The sequence below is a fragment of the Carcharodon carcharias genome, chromosome 18, assembly GCF_017639515.1.
Source record: "Carcharodon carcharias isolate sCarCar2 chromosome 18, sCarCar2.pri, whole genome shotgun sequence".
NCBI lineage: Eukaryota > Metazoa > Chordata > Chondrichthyes > Lamniformes > Lamnidae > Carcharodon > Carcharodon carcharias.
In genome coordinates, this window is record NC_054484.1 from 97,443,265 (window position 1) to 97,457,042 (window position 13,778).

The window sequence follows — 13,778 nt, forward strand, 5'->3', positions numbered from 1 at the left end:
CTTGAATTTGAGGAGACTGTAGTTCAGTGGAAAGCTCATTTGATTGCTGATGACCAAATGCCAAGATATACAACCGATCAGAGATTTATTTGTAACAGTCATGAGGAATTATGGGCTTGCCATCAACCTGAAGGAAAGAGAAGTGATGTGAAAACCTGTAATGCAGTAAACGGTATTTCCAACTGTCCGCTGACAGTGAAGGAACCGAACTCAATGTAGTAATGGACTTCACCTAACTCTCAAGTGTGTTGTCAAACACTGACCTTATCAATCAAGAAGTATATGCACTTACAACAGAAACATGAGTTGCTCCTTTGGCAGGCTAAAACAATGAGTCAATTAGCATGGCATCAGTTTTCACACTATAACTAACGCTCCAAGTTTGTTACATCTAAATTCCCAATGTTGTGTGAACCCTGACTGTACTATTCACCATCAAGTTCAAGTTGCTGTTCAAACTTGTGCATCTCAAATGGTAGGAACACATCACAGAGCAGAATTGTGGAAAATCAACCAATGTCAAGACAATGCTAATAAAGATTTGGCTCCACTGGGAAGGATATACTTGTACAGTTGGTCATAGTATTGACAAATTGCTGTATAGTGAGCTCAAATATGGTAAATGTTTGCATGATAGGCAAAAGCAACATTTTAAAACAATTTAAGGATGCAGTGAAAAACGACCTGAAACTTAATGGCTTTGTCACAACAGCCAGATGGCATTCGGGACTAGAACAACTTTGCAATGCAGTGATGGCAGCAGTAGCAATTGAGTGACCAAAAAAGATTCTCTTGCATGAACAGTGGGCTAGATGACTTAGAGATAGGTGAGTCCATTGAAAATCAGTAATTCAATCTTAGTCAAACCAGATACGTTGTCCTGAAGGGATGGGTGTCAGAAAACACCATTTTACTGATCTTTTGAATAACCCATACCAATGATTGATCCTGAATCATAGCCTTAATAAAACAATGCAGATTTGTGTGCATATTGCCTTTGTGTTCATCTCAATAAATGGAACAGAATTATTTCTTATCTACACTGCATTTGTTGAATAACTCAGGATCACCAGCCAAGCAACTTCATTTCATGTATTCTCCAGTGGCTAGAGTCCCACAGGTGTTTTGTTCCTTCTGAGTTGAAAATCTTCAGGATGTGTTTGGATTGGGATAGCACCCTGCACTCTAATGGAAAAAGTTTGGATCCTGTGTCCGTTAAAGTTGAATGACTTTTGTGCTTTAGTTGTTTTTTAGAACTGGCATGTTCCCCTCAACCAATGATGGTTGGTTCACTTCTTGAGAGACTGTTGGGTAAAATTTGCCTGCCATCATAGATTGGTATGCTCTGCATATTCCAAAATTCATCCCCTCTGAGATTACGTAATACGATATGGAAGAAACTAATATCGGGCATAGATTGATACTCTGACAATGCCTTAGTCACTGTCTGAACTTACAGCCCCTATGGGTGGGAAGTCTGTAGGCAGGCACTTTAAAAGAACAACCTAAAAAATATTGATGATAATTAAAGGGTGGTACTTTCAATTGAGATAAAGGAGAAAGCACAATTATAATTAAAACTGACTTATAGTTCTTAATTGTCTTTCCATAAAACTGCTCTGAATATATGGGTGTTGCAACCTGAAATTTTAAAACGCCGTTTATAAATAAGTTTTTCTGAATGGAGCAAGTTGGCAACTTATTTTGTTCCTTTCATTCTAGGTCGAGTATCTTGTACAGCAGTACGTAATCCCCCCTTTCTGTAATTTACTGGGCGTTAAAGATGCTCAGGTAGTGCAGGTTGTGCTTGATGGACTGAACAATATTCTAAAAATGGCTGGTGAGGAAGCAAGCACAATAGCAGAAATGATAGAGGAATGTGGAGGTAAGCTTCCAAATCATGAGTTTTTTTCTTATTGGAATTCATTTTTGGCATGCCCATGTAAATCATGTGAACTAAAGAAGTATATGTGTAGATTGCAGATAAAACTTAGTGCAAATCTGTACTGCTTCTTCAGTACTTCATTAGTAATTCAAAATGGTCTTTACAATTGTTTCACCAGCTTCTAATTTTCTTCCTGACAGGTTTGGAAAAAATAGAAGCCTTGCAGCAACATGAAAATGAAGAGATCTATAAACTAGCTTATGAAATCATAGATCAGTACTTCTCTGGTGATGATGTAAGTAGAGAATTGGTTTCTTGTTTAACTCTCAGGCAGTTGATTTGTAGGGAAGTGGCAAGTGGATGTTAGAAAAGTGTCTTGTACACCTTAATTCCTCAGTGTCAACCAGAGACATATGTAGTATCATAAATGTTCAACTCACCGTTCAGCAGTGAATTCGGTCCTTGTAGGTAGTAATTCTGTGCATGTACATCACACAGGAAGTCACTGTCTCGCTTTGCTTGTGAAATAGAACAGTACCGTTGCAGCAAGTGTGCAAATGACAATCCACTGCCTCTCTATTCTTAACATTTTGCAACAAACCAATGACTTGTAGCTGAACGAGGCAAACACTGGTTTTTGTCCATTTGGATTGTTGAATTATACCTCAATTGTCTTTTTTTAAATCCGGAAGTAAATTTATCCACAGTAAGAAGCTGCTTTGTACCTTCATGTGACTTTTTCCATAAAGTGGGATGAAAAAACTAAATTTTTAAAAATTGGTCCTGTACATAACATTAAGCAAACGGGCTCATACATGTTTGATCCCCATCTTACATAGGCTTTGTCCCTATATTCTTCATCCTTGCTTCCCTTCAATTACCTAGGAGAGTTAACAAAGCACAAGGAACCCATGGCCAACTCTGGAACCTGTCAAAAATTATTCCCTGACCTCTCGAATGCAATCACATGAATAAGTTTGAAGACCTGACTCCAATCATCTCCATTATAATTTTCCCTCTTATCATTGTTCCTCAGTAGATGCAGGCTTGTTTGTTTGTATGTAGTTATATAGTTCTTTTTGTTTGATTATTCAACTGGAATCACAGTGGTTACAGGACAGAGGAGGCATTTTGACCTGTCAGGTCCATGCCAGCTCTCTGCAAAAGACTTCAGTTGGTTCCTCTCTCCTGCTCTTTCTCTGTAACCATGCACATTTTTTATTTTCAGGAACTTATCCAATTCCCTTTTGAAAGCTACAATTGAATCTGTCTTCACCATTCTCTCAGGAAACACATTGCAGACCCTAAACACTCGCTGCCCTTGGCTCTTTTGCCTTAAACCTGTCCCATCTGGTTCTTGACTTCTCGCCAAACGGAGCAGCTCCCCCCTAACTAGTCTATATCCTTTCATAATTCCTTCCCAAAGAACAAAATTTATTCTGTAAATGCAAGCATCTAGCTGATTTTTGCTTTAATTTTGATGGCTAAATTATATTTTCTGTGGAAACAAATCAGTGCAATATTCTGTGAAACTAAACCATTAATAAGGATCTCTTACTGAGTGAAGGAAGCCCCTTTCAGTATTTTTTAAAAACCTTTAATAATTCTTGGGATGTGGGCATTGCTGGCAAGGCAGATATTTATTGATTATCCCTCGTTGCCCTTGAGAAGAGGTGGTGATCAGCAGCTGTCTTGAACTGCTGCAGTCCATGTGGGGAAGTTGCTCTGATGGTGCTGTATGGTAGGCTGTTCCAGGAATTAGACCCAATAGCAATGAAAGAATGGCAATATATGACCCAAGTCTGTGTGGCCTGTGACTTGGAGATGATGCTGTTCACATGCACAATGCCTTTGTCCTTTTGGGTGGCAAAAGTTCAGGATTTGAGAGGTGCTGCTGAAGAAACCTTGATGACTTGCTGCATTGCATCCTGTAGATAGGATACTGTTGCAGCAGTGTGTACTGATGATGGAGGGAATTAATGTTTAAGTTGTGGGTAGGGTGCTGATCAAGTGGACTGCTCTGTCATTAATGGTGTTGATTTTTTTGAATATTGTTGCAGCTGAGCTAATTCAGGCAAGCAAAAGTATTCCTTTACACTCCCGACTTGTACCTTGTAGTGATGGAGATGGTTGGCAAGACGTAACAGATGATAAATAACAAATGAAAACCACAGGGATCGGTGTTGGGTCGTCAACTCTACAATTCATATAAATTATTTAGATGAAGGGACCGAAGGTATAGTTGCTGAATTTGCTGATGATACAAAGATAGGTAGGAAAGTAAGTTGTGAAGAAGTTATAAGGAAGCTGCCAAAGGGTATAAATAGGTTAAGTGAGTAAGCAAAGATCTGACAAATGGAGTATAAAGTGGGAAAATGAGAAATTGTCCATTTTGGCAGGAAGAATTAAAAAAAGCATATTGTCTAAATAGTGAGATTGCAGAGCTCTGAGATGCAGAGGCATCCGAGTGTCCTAGTATGAATCACAGAAGGTTAGTATGGGGGTACAGTAGGTAATTAGGAAAGCTAATAGAGTGTTATTGTTTATTTCGAGGGGTATTGAATACAAAAGTAGAGAGGTTATGCTTCAGTTTTACAGGGCATTGGTGAGACCACATCTGGAGTACTGTATACAATATTGGTGGTCTCATTTAAAGAAGGATGTAAATGCGTTGGAAACAGTTCAGAGAAGGTTTACTAGACTAATACCTGGAATGGGTGGGTTGTCTTATGAGGAAAGGCTAGGCTTGTATCTGCTGGAGTTTAGAAGAGTAAGAGGTGACTTGATTGGAATATCTAAGATCCTGAGGGGTCTTGACAAGATGGATATGGAAAGGATGTTTCCTTTTGTGGGAGAATGTAGTACTAGGGTCAGAGTTTAAAATAAGGGGTCACCTATTTAAGACAGAGATTAGGAGAATTGTTTTCTCTGAGGGTCGAGAGTCTTTGGAACTCTGTTCCTCAAAAGGCAGTGGAAACAGAGTCTTTGAATATTTTTAAGGCAGAGGTAGTTAGATTCTCGATAAGCAAAGGGGTGATAGATTATCGGGGGTAGGCAGGAATGTGACGTTGAGGTTACAATCAGATCAGCCATGATCTTATTGAACGGCGGAGCAGGCTCGAAGGGCCGAGTGGCCTACTCCTCCTAAGTCATATGTTCAAATGACTTTGAGGAGTCAGGAAGTGAACCGCCCATTCAGAATATCTAGCCTTGACCTTTGTGCACCAGCAATATTTACACGATTGGTCAATTGAGTTTCTGTTCATTAGTGACTTCTTGTTAGCACACATCGATGGTAATGTTGCTGAGGAGTGTTTGAACTGCTAACGGCTTTAACATTCATCTGACATTCAGTAGAGACAAATTTAAGGTGAAATATTCAGATTAGGCCAAACTTTTTTTTATTTTAAAGTAGCCCTGGTAATGGAGATACTGATTTATTCCTCCTTTTTAAAACAAAAATTTGACCAATTAATAAAAATTAGAATCTTAAGCCTAAAATGCGCAACAGTGGTTTTATATTTCTTCCATTTTTATGTTTTTAATATATTTCTTCATTGTTGATTTAATTTAAAATTTTAGATTGTGTTTCTTTTGCTAATCGTTTAACTCAGTTTTTGGAACAAAATTGCTGCTGCTGTAAGCTGCAGTTGCTCTCCAACACTTGTGTGTGAAGTGATAAGATCACCAGTTCTCTTTGTGCGAGACACTGGAGGCACAAAAACTTTCTGTTACAGCTAAGAATGTTAATAAATGTTTAATTTAGTTTTATATAAAAAAAAACCCTTGAGGCTTGGTAGTTTTATTTCTGAATTCAGAGCTGCATCTCAAACGTAGCAATTGAAAATATAGGTTATGACAGTTGTTCAAGTTTCTCTCTGGGATTTAAACAAGTCTGCCTTTACCAACTGCTGTGTCATAACAACGAGTGCTACTAACTGAGCCATGGCTGGTAGTCAAAGGTTATTCGTTTTTCTAATTGCTTGCTGTACCTGAGTGTCAACTTTGTAATGCATGTACGAGGACAGTCAGATCCCACTAAATACGAGTATTTCCAAGTCTCTTACCATTTATTCTGCTTTTCTATTTTCCCTACCAAAGTGGATAACTCCACATTATCTTACACCTGCTGTGTTCTTGTCCACTCACTTAACCCGTCTAAATCCTTTTGCAGTAAATAGAAAAAAATCACAGGAAGATTTGTAGATTTTATTTTACATTTTGGGTAGAAGATTATTACAGGGGAAGTTTGGCTTGTTCATCTATAATCCTCCTTTTACAATATAAAGTAAAAAATCTGTGTTTTTCAGTGTAGAGTCACTCTTCTTTCTAACCACCAATCCACTACAATATGGGACACTGTTTGCAAAGTAACATATGACCTCAACTAATTGTACAAAGCAGCCTGTCACCCAGTGAAAGGTGATTTTGTTGAAAGGGATAACATTTTTAGAGGGCTTGACAGGGTGGATGCTGAGATGGTTCCCCCTGGCAGGAGTTATAGTCTCAGGATAAAGGATTGGCCATTTAGGACTGAGGAGAAATTTCTTCACTCAGAGTTGAGAGCCTTTGGAATTCTCTGCTCCAGAGATCAGTGGATGCTCAGTACCCAAGAATTTATCAAGCTCATTCCTGAATATACTGAATGACTAAGGGAATCATTAGATAAGGAAGTAATGCCGGAAAGTTATGTAAAAGTTCAGCCATAATCTCATTGGATGTCAGAGCAAATTCAGTGGGTCATATGACATACTCCCTTTTTTTGTGTCCTTCCTTGATTTGAATATTTGAATCAGATATAACAAATTTGCATATTGGATGTTGAGTGTATATAATGATTTTGTACATATTTATGCTTCCCCATTATTGCAGCAATAAGTTCTTTTACCTTGTGTCCAGAGACCAGGCATGAGTAGTGTAGAATTTACTTCTTAATAAATTTAAATAATTCAGGAAAGAAAATAAGTTTGTTGGTATTTTAAAAGCAGGAAGCCTGAAGGGCTTTTGAGCTTCCCTCAGTCCTCTTGCTGTATGCTAATGTTTGTTGTACAGATTTAATAACAGCGTTTAGTCTTATTTGATGCATGCAAGAAGCATATGGTCCACTTATGGAAGTATATCTGACATCTTTAGCAAACTATTTGGAAATTTAAAATTTATAATTTTAATTTTTCCTTTCTCCCACTCTCTGAGGCTTGTTGCTTGCAAAAATAGTTTAAAGGGTATTGAATGTCCTCTAGTACAGTCTAATTGGACATTACTAATATCTAACATTTGTCAGTAACTTTGTGCTATTCTATGTAGCTGTGGGCCCATCACAGGACCACCTGCGTCATGCACACATTTCCATCGGATTGTGATTTGGAATTTTGGCCTTTTTCACCCATCCTTAGGGATGCCTGTGTCAATTGTAATACCCCCCGACTACTGTACTAACTGAAAGTAGTTAATTTAGCACAAGCTAAGGATCAAAACATGAAATTTCTGAACTATATCATTCAGCTACTAATTTGGTCTACTTATTGAGAATGTATTCATTTTAACAAGTAATTAGATCCAGACCAGCTGAATTTTTGTTTACTTATGCCATCGTTTGAAAATTGCAAATAATTAAAACTGCCAACTAACATTTGAAGTAAATTGCTTCCCTGCCCTCTTGGCTTTGTAACCTGTTTTGTACAAGAGCTAATCAGTAAGGTTTCCTTTTTATTTTTATCCCCAAATTTTGATTAAAGTATGAGGTACTGGCCATTTTAATGCATGCAGTGGTTGTATCCTGTTACTCAAAATGCACATTCCCAATGAGTTTACCTAACAAGTAGCTGAGCAATACATTTCAGAAATTCCCAGTTTTGGTCCTCAGTCTGTGCTGAGTTAACTGATCTCAACTTGTATAAGACAGTGGGGGTATGCCAATTGACAAAAGCTGCAAGTACACTGACCATTAATTATGCCTCTTGGTGTACCTTAGCTCAAGGTTTGCATGGAAACTACTGGTTTCAGCATCTTGTCTGTTCGTACTTCTGGTGATGTGTGAACCCTCTATAGTCTATCATCCGTGAAAATAATTACAAGTTTGGTTTCACCTTTTGAAGCGTTTTGTTGTTTCATGAATGGCAATGCATATCTGCTTGATGTAGAAAAAGAAAGTTTACCAATTTGGACTTGTTCCAGATATTCCATTTCCTTAAGGTTTAGATTCCTTGTTTTATGCAGAGTAGTTGGTTTCGAAGGTGTGAATACAGGGCTATAACCTTATATAAGGGCTCAGGCTAAACCTTGAAGCTGTAGCTCAACGTCAGATATAACTGCTGGATGAGAGCTGAAAAGCCCCAAATACCTGTTAATATTTGCCATTAATTATGGGGCAATTTAGATAGTTCAAATCATTTCTTACATAAGCCAGTTTCAGAAAGGTAGTAATGCTAATTTATCCTTTGTCTCCTCTCAATAGATTGATGAAGATCCAAGTCTCCTTCCTGAAGCAACTCAAGCTGGAACTTTCAGTTTCGATCCCACAGCAAACCTTCAAACAAAGGAGTTCAATTTCTAAGCTGAGAAGATGCTGTAGCTTCCCTGCCCCTTGCCAACCCAAAACACCAAAAAAAATTCACCAAGCAGAAGTGTGATGGAGGCTCGAGAGACATCTGCGCATCTACATTTGATGCTTTTTGAAAAGCCTAATTATCAATCACTCAGCAATTGCCAAAATTTGCTACCACACGGAATGTTGACACGTGTGCATGATTCTTGTGAGCCCATGAGTAACTATCATATCAACAAATGAGGGTAATCCCCCAACATCGCCTGTGATTCTACCTTTCCCTCCCTGGTACCTCATTCCTGTGACAGTAGTAGCAGTCTCACTTACAACGTTGCATATTAGGCACACAAGATAGTCGCTCTCTACATAGAACAGGAAGATTTCTGAACGATTAGGTATTTATTAATGGGACTTGCAAAGAGACTTGGCTTTGACGTGTGAAATAGGCTTTTTAGAAGACTTTTCACCGGGGCTTACAATAGAAGGATTTGCGAATACTGTAGAACCATCATGGCCAAAATAGTCCATGGATAAACCGAAGCCAGGATTTTTATTTTTCTGTTGACTGCAAAAACGTTTTTTTGCTATAGGGAGGTTTAAAAAAAAAATCCTGCTCGCATCCATGTTAGATTGTTGTGCTTGCACTGCCTCACAGACTAGGGCTGGAAACTAAACTTAATGAATGGAGCCAAGTTTAACCACAACTTCTTGACAGTTTGTGCAAGTTCTGTGAAAAAGAGCCCCTGCTGATTACTACAACCACTACTAGAACCTGTGTTTTAATTTTTTTCTCCCTGCTCTTTTAAAGTACTTAACAAATGCTGTGCATGGTGTTTTACCTGAGCTGCAATTATTATATCGATGTGACTTGAGCCTCTGCTTTAAGCTGAAAGCAAGATTCACCCACGTTTCATGTTCACGTTCAGGTTTCTCACTCCATTAGATAAATCTGAGTCTCTACCCAAAAAAATCTTAAAATTAGCCATTTAATCTGCTGCGAATCTTGCTTCCAACTGTTAGGTGAATCAGTATTTTTTTTTAAATTTCAGGTTAAGCCAATCCAGTAGTGAAATAAATTGTTGAACTTATAATGGGTTTAAACTGTGGAGCTTCCATGTTTGCAGTGACACACAGTCTTAGACAGTCATGCATCGTAAATTGACCGTTCCTTACTGTGGATACTGCTGATGGCTGTGGACCAGCAGCTGTTTTATTAAATTTGGTCATGAACTTGGGTGTTATTGACGAGAATCTAAAGCCACACTTTTTATTCAAATGACTAGGAGCAAATTGATAAAAAGGAGTAAAATGTACAAAAAGGAGTGTAAATCTTTACGGGGAATGTAACGTAAGCATTGTATAAGGCTGTACAGAAGCTTACAGTTAAGTGTACATCTGGTCCGTCAATGTTGAATGCTTTATTTACTGTATTTAAGATACACAGGGAGGTTTTTTGTAGGTATTAGGCTAGGTGACACTATTCAGGGATGGGTTTTGTTGCTGTGGTGACTGGATGTAAACTTACCCCCCTCTTTCCCCCCAAACCCACAACCCCCACGCATTATTGTAAAGGGACAGAAGATTGCATTTGAGCTAATGTAGTTATCAAGTGTGGGCAGTATCTACTGTAATTGAATCCGAGAAATGCAATCAAAGCTCTGCTGATGAGTTGTTTCTCATTGATGAACAAAATTGTGCAGGTTTATATCCATCTTAATACCTTGCCGCCAAGACTGAGCCACTTTAAAGACTACCATGTCTTGTATCTTTACAGGATACAAGCTTATATAAAACTGCAAGATTTTTACTTGCTGATGAAACTGTTTTAATGATACCAATAGTGTTTTGGCCTCGGTTATTTATATCCTTTTTATAAATTTTAAATTAAAAATCTCTCTTTAAGGTGGCTCATTTCAGCTCTTCTGCCTGAAGAATGAGTTGGATTTCATTGTGCCTTTGTTTTTCCTATATATTTTTATGTTGTAAAATCTGCTACATATGGTAACTGCATAATATCCATTCGCACAATATAGAATTTAAAATGTTGTTTGTGTGATTTACTATGTGGAAAGGGACACTCAGAATGAAATAATTGTAGAATCTAAAACTCAAATTCATGTTTTAAAAACTACCTCTTGTTTTAATGGTCTAATTGTCAAAATATAATTCCCTTGAGACCTTCTCCCCCACCCCCCCACACCCACCCAAATAAAATTCCTCCTCTTCCCTACTAGGGGTGTCAGTTCCTCTCTGGGATACAATTCAGTGGGTGTCTCGCAGGCAGTCCTGGAGCCACATGTGACACCTGAGTCCAGCCCTCTGAGCCCAGCAGCTTGTTTCTATTTGTGGTCATGTTATTTGACGCTTTGTCCTGCTTGAATTTTCTTGACCTGGAGATTTGAGAAGGGCTGTCTTAATGGATTAACCTTCATTAGCAAAACACAATCTATGCAAATTAATGGGAACATGCAGTTAAACATTATATATGCCCTGAGATGCTCCTTGAAACATGCCTATTCAGCCCATGAAGATAAGCGTACACCCCTGATATAAGAGACACTGTATGTTTCAAAGAGGAAACACTATTAATGGTGTCTGTGGAGTATTTCATTCATATAATATCATGTCATAGATTTATTTAAGGGAAAATTGTTGTATTGCAGGGTTTATGATTTTGGCTACCTGACAAACAAACATGGTCAGGTTTTTCTTTAAGCCTTGAGCTCTTTCCCCATGATGTATTTTGGAGGGGTCAATTTAATATGCTGTTTCCTGCTTTTATCAGGTGACTTGGTTGCTGAACCTATATTAGTGAGTTGTGGTAGAAAAGTATCTCTTCCTGTGCTTATTGCGGAGAAGCTACGTAAGGTTTGTTTTTTTTTCGCGGAGAGTGAGGCATAATACCAATCCTGGGAGTACATTTTAGACCCAAATTGTTCCCTTCCTATTTTTGCATATCAATATCCAGACACCTTAAGAGTGTTTATGATACTTTAAGTCATTAAAATAATATTACTAGTTAATTCCCTTTGTGACTTTTGTAAGATAAAAATGTTGTTAAATGACCTATTGGCATCTCCAGGTGAAAATATCATTAACCATTTATTTAATTATTTAATTATGATTTGTATATAAGGGTTTGAGTTGAAAAGAAACTCCCATTGAGACTTCAGGGAAAATGATTGAGAAAATTTAGTGATAAAATGTTTCCTTACAAATAGTGGATGCAAATGGAGTGCAGCAGATAGCAGAATTTTGACCAAATACAATTACAAATACTGGCAGTCTGAAATAAAACAGAATACGCAGACAGTTCCAATACAATGCCTTCATTAATACATTAATCCTATCTCCTTTGAGAGGTTGACACCTGTAAATTTACTAGCATTTTGTCTGTTTTTAAACAGTGTATGTCACAAGTGAGTAATCTCTGGTAATTGTAAATCATAACCCACAGCTGTGAACATAGTGACTGCTTTGAACAGTGGATTTGGTGGTAGTGACCCATTTTGGAAAATAAACAAAAAAAATTCCAAATGGAATTTTCCCCAATATGTAGCAAAAACTAAATTAAACTACAATTGGAATGAAGATAATCACTGAACAAAGTTTGATTTTGATTTTCTTTTAAAGACAGAATTATGTCCAAAAGTGTTCATTTGACAAGGTAGTGTGCAATTTTATACACTGCTAATCATTTTTTTTTCTTTCCTCTGGAATTGAGAAATACCAGCCCCAGCTCTGTTTGATTAGCTGATCTCAAATTAGGACTGCAGTATAGGTCCTATAGTTGACCTCCGGCCTCCTAGACTAGCAAAAGGGGAAAATTCAACCAGAGTTTCCAGTAACCCTGCTGGAGAGTGCATGACTGGGGATTTGGCAGGATTCAACCAGGCCCTGGGACTTCAATTATCAGAACAGCCTGTGCTGCTCATTGTGTGGGCTAATGTGTCAAGAATGGCCACTTGGTGAGGTATTGGAGAGATACAGCTGCATAGCCCAACATTATTAGATTCATCCAGACTTGCGGTGAAGTCTTCTAAAAGGTAATGATGATAGGCCACAGAAGTAAGTGATCCTGTTGAAAAAGTGTAGGTATAAATGGAAATGCTGCTTACATAGTTAATTTGATTGAACAGGTGAAAAAAAAGTAGAATGTTCTGTGCAAGATTTTTTTGTGGAAGCATGTGACTGCCCTCTTGGCTCCTTTCGCTTGCTTGTCATCAAAATCTGATGAGAAAACCAGTACACAGATTTGTTAATAATTATAATTTTCAGATCAGTCTGTCTTCCACCATTAGTTTCATCACTATTTGCTTTTAAATTAGATCTGTTCTTAGAAATTCTCATCAAATCACAACTTAGTGTCTGATATTAAAGTTACGCATGTTCATAGACTTCTATTCACCTTGCGTGGATTATACCCCACATTTTCTCTGAAATATCATTTATAGCCACTGTCATCTCTCACTTCCGATTCCATCCCCTCCCTGGTTGAACTAGGCTGCACACAAACTTGGTGTTCTGATCACCGATGAGCATCAAAACCCATATTGCCTCAATTACAAAGATCACCTATTTCCACCTCTGTAACATCATTTGCCTTTGCTACTTCCTGAGCCGAATTACCACGAAACCCCCATCCGTACCTTGTCACTTTGAGTCAATTACGTCATCCTCCACCTTCCTTAAACTTCAGCTCATCAATAATTCTTCTAAATCCCACTCAGATATCAGTCCAGTTCTTGCTGACCTGTGATGGTTAACAGCTCCCAGTGTCTCATTTTAAAATTCCTAGCTTATAGTTAAATTTCCCCTTGATCACACTCCTCTACTGTCCAGCCTCCACCCCTACAAATCACCTGCCAAATGTTCTGTTCCCCTGACTCTGGCCTCTTGTGCATTCTCACTGTAATTAGGGACCATGCCTTTGGCTGTCTAAATCCAAATCTGCAGAATTTCCTCCTCAAACACTTCTGCTTCTTCACCATTCTTCATTCAAGACCCTCCTCGGTGTCTGTTTAATTCTTTACACCTCCGAAGATCACTGTGCAATGTTTTTCTGTGAGAGAAGTGTTATATAAATGAAAGTTGTTGTTGCATCAGTTCAGTTAGAAACTCTGCAATTAGCATTGGTACCAACTGAAGTGCCTTTCTAAGACACTGATAGCCAATCTGAAGTAGTTGTTTCTGCCTGAGAAGAGCAGTAAGAAAACTATTATATCTATTGTTTCTGAATTTGGCATATATGTTCTGAGAAACTTGTCTCAGACCGGGAATATTTTGGGGCGAAAGGGGAGTATTCTGGGGCGTAAGGGATCAAAGGATATGGGGAGAAAATGGGAGCAG

General features: G+C 38.2%; 1 protein-coding gene across 1 annotated transcript in view; it reads left to right on the plus strand.

The window, feature by feature from the left end:
• Positions 1–10,475, plus strand: part of kpna3 (karyopherin alpha 3 (importin alpha 4)) — an 86,328-nt gene extending 75,853 nt beyond the window's left edge. Inside the window, exons 15-17 of the mRNA XM_041211687.1 lie at positions 1,723–1,885; positions 2,086–2,180; positions 8,340–10,475. Coding sequence (XP_041067621.1) covers positions 1,723–1,885; positions 2,086–2,180; positions 8,340–8,438 — 357 coding nt within the window. The 3' untranslated portion in view covers positions 8,439–10,475. The remainder of the gene's footprint in view (positions 1–1,722; positions 1,886–2,085; positions 2,181–8,339) is intronic.
• The last annotated feature ends 3,303 nt before the right edge of the window (positions 10,476–13,778 follow it).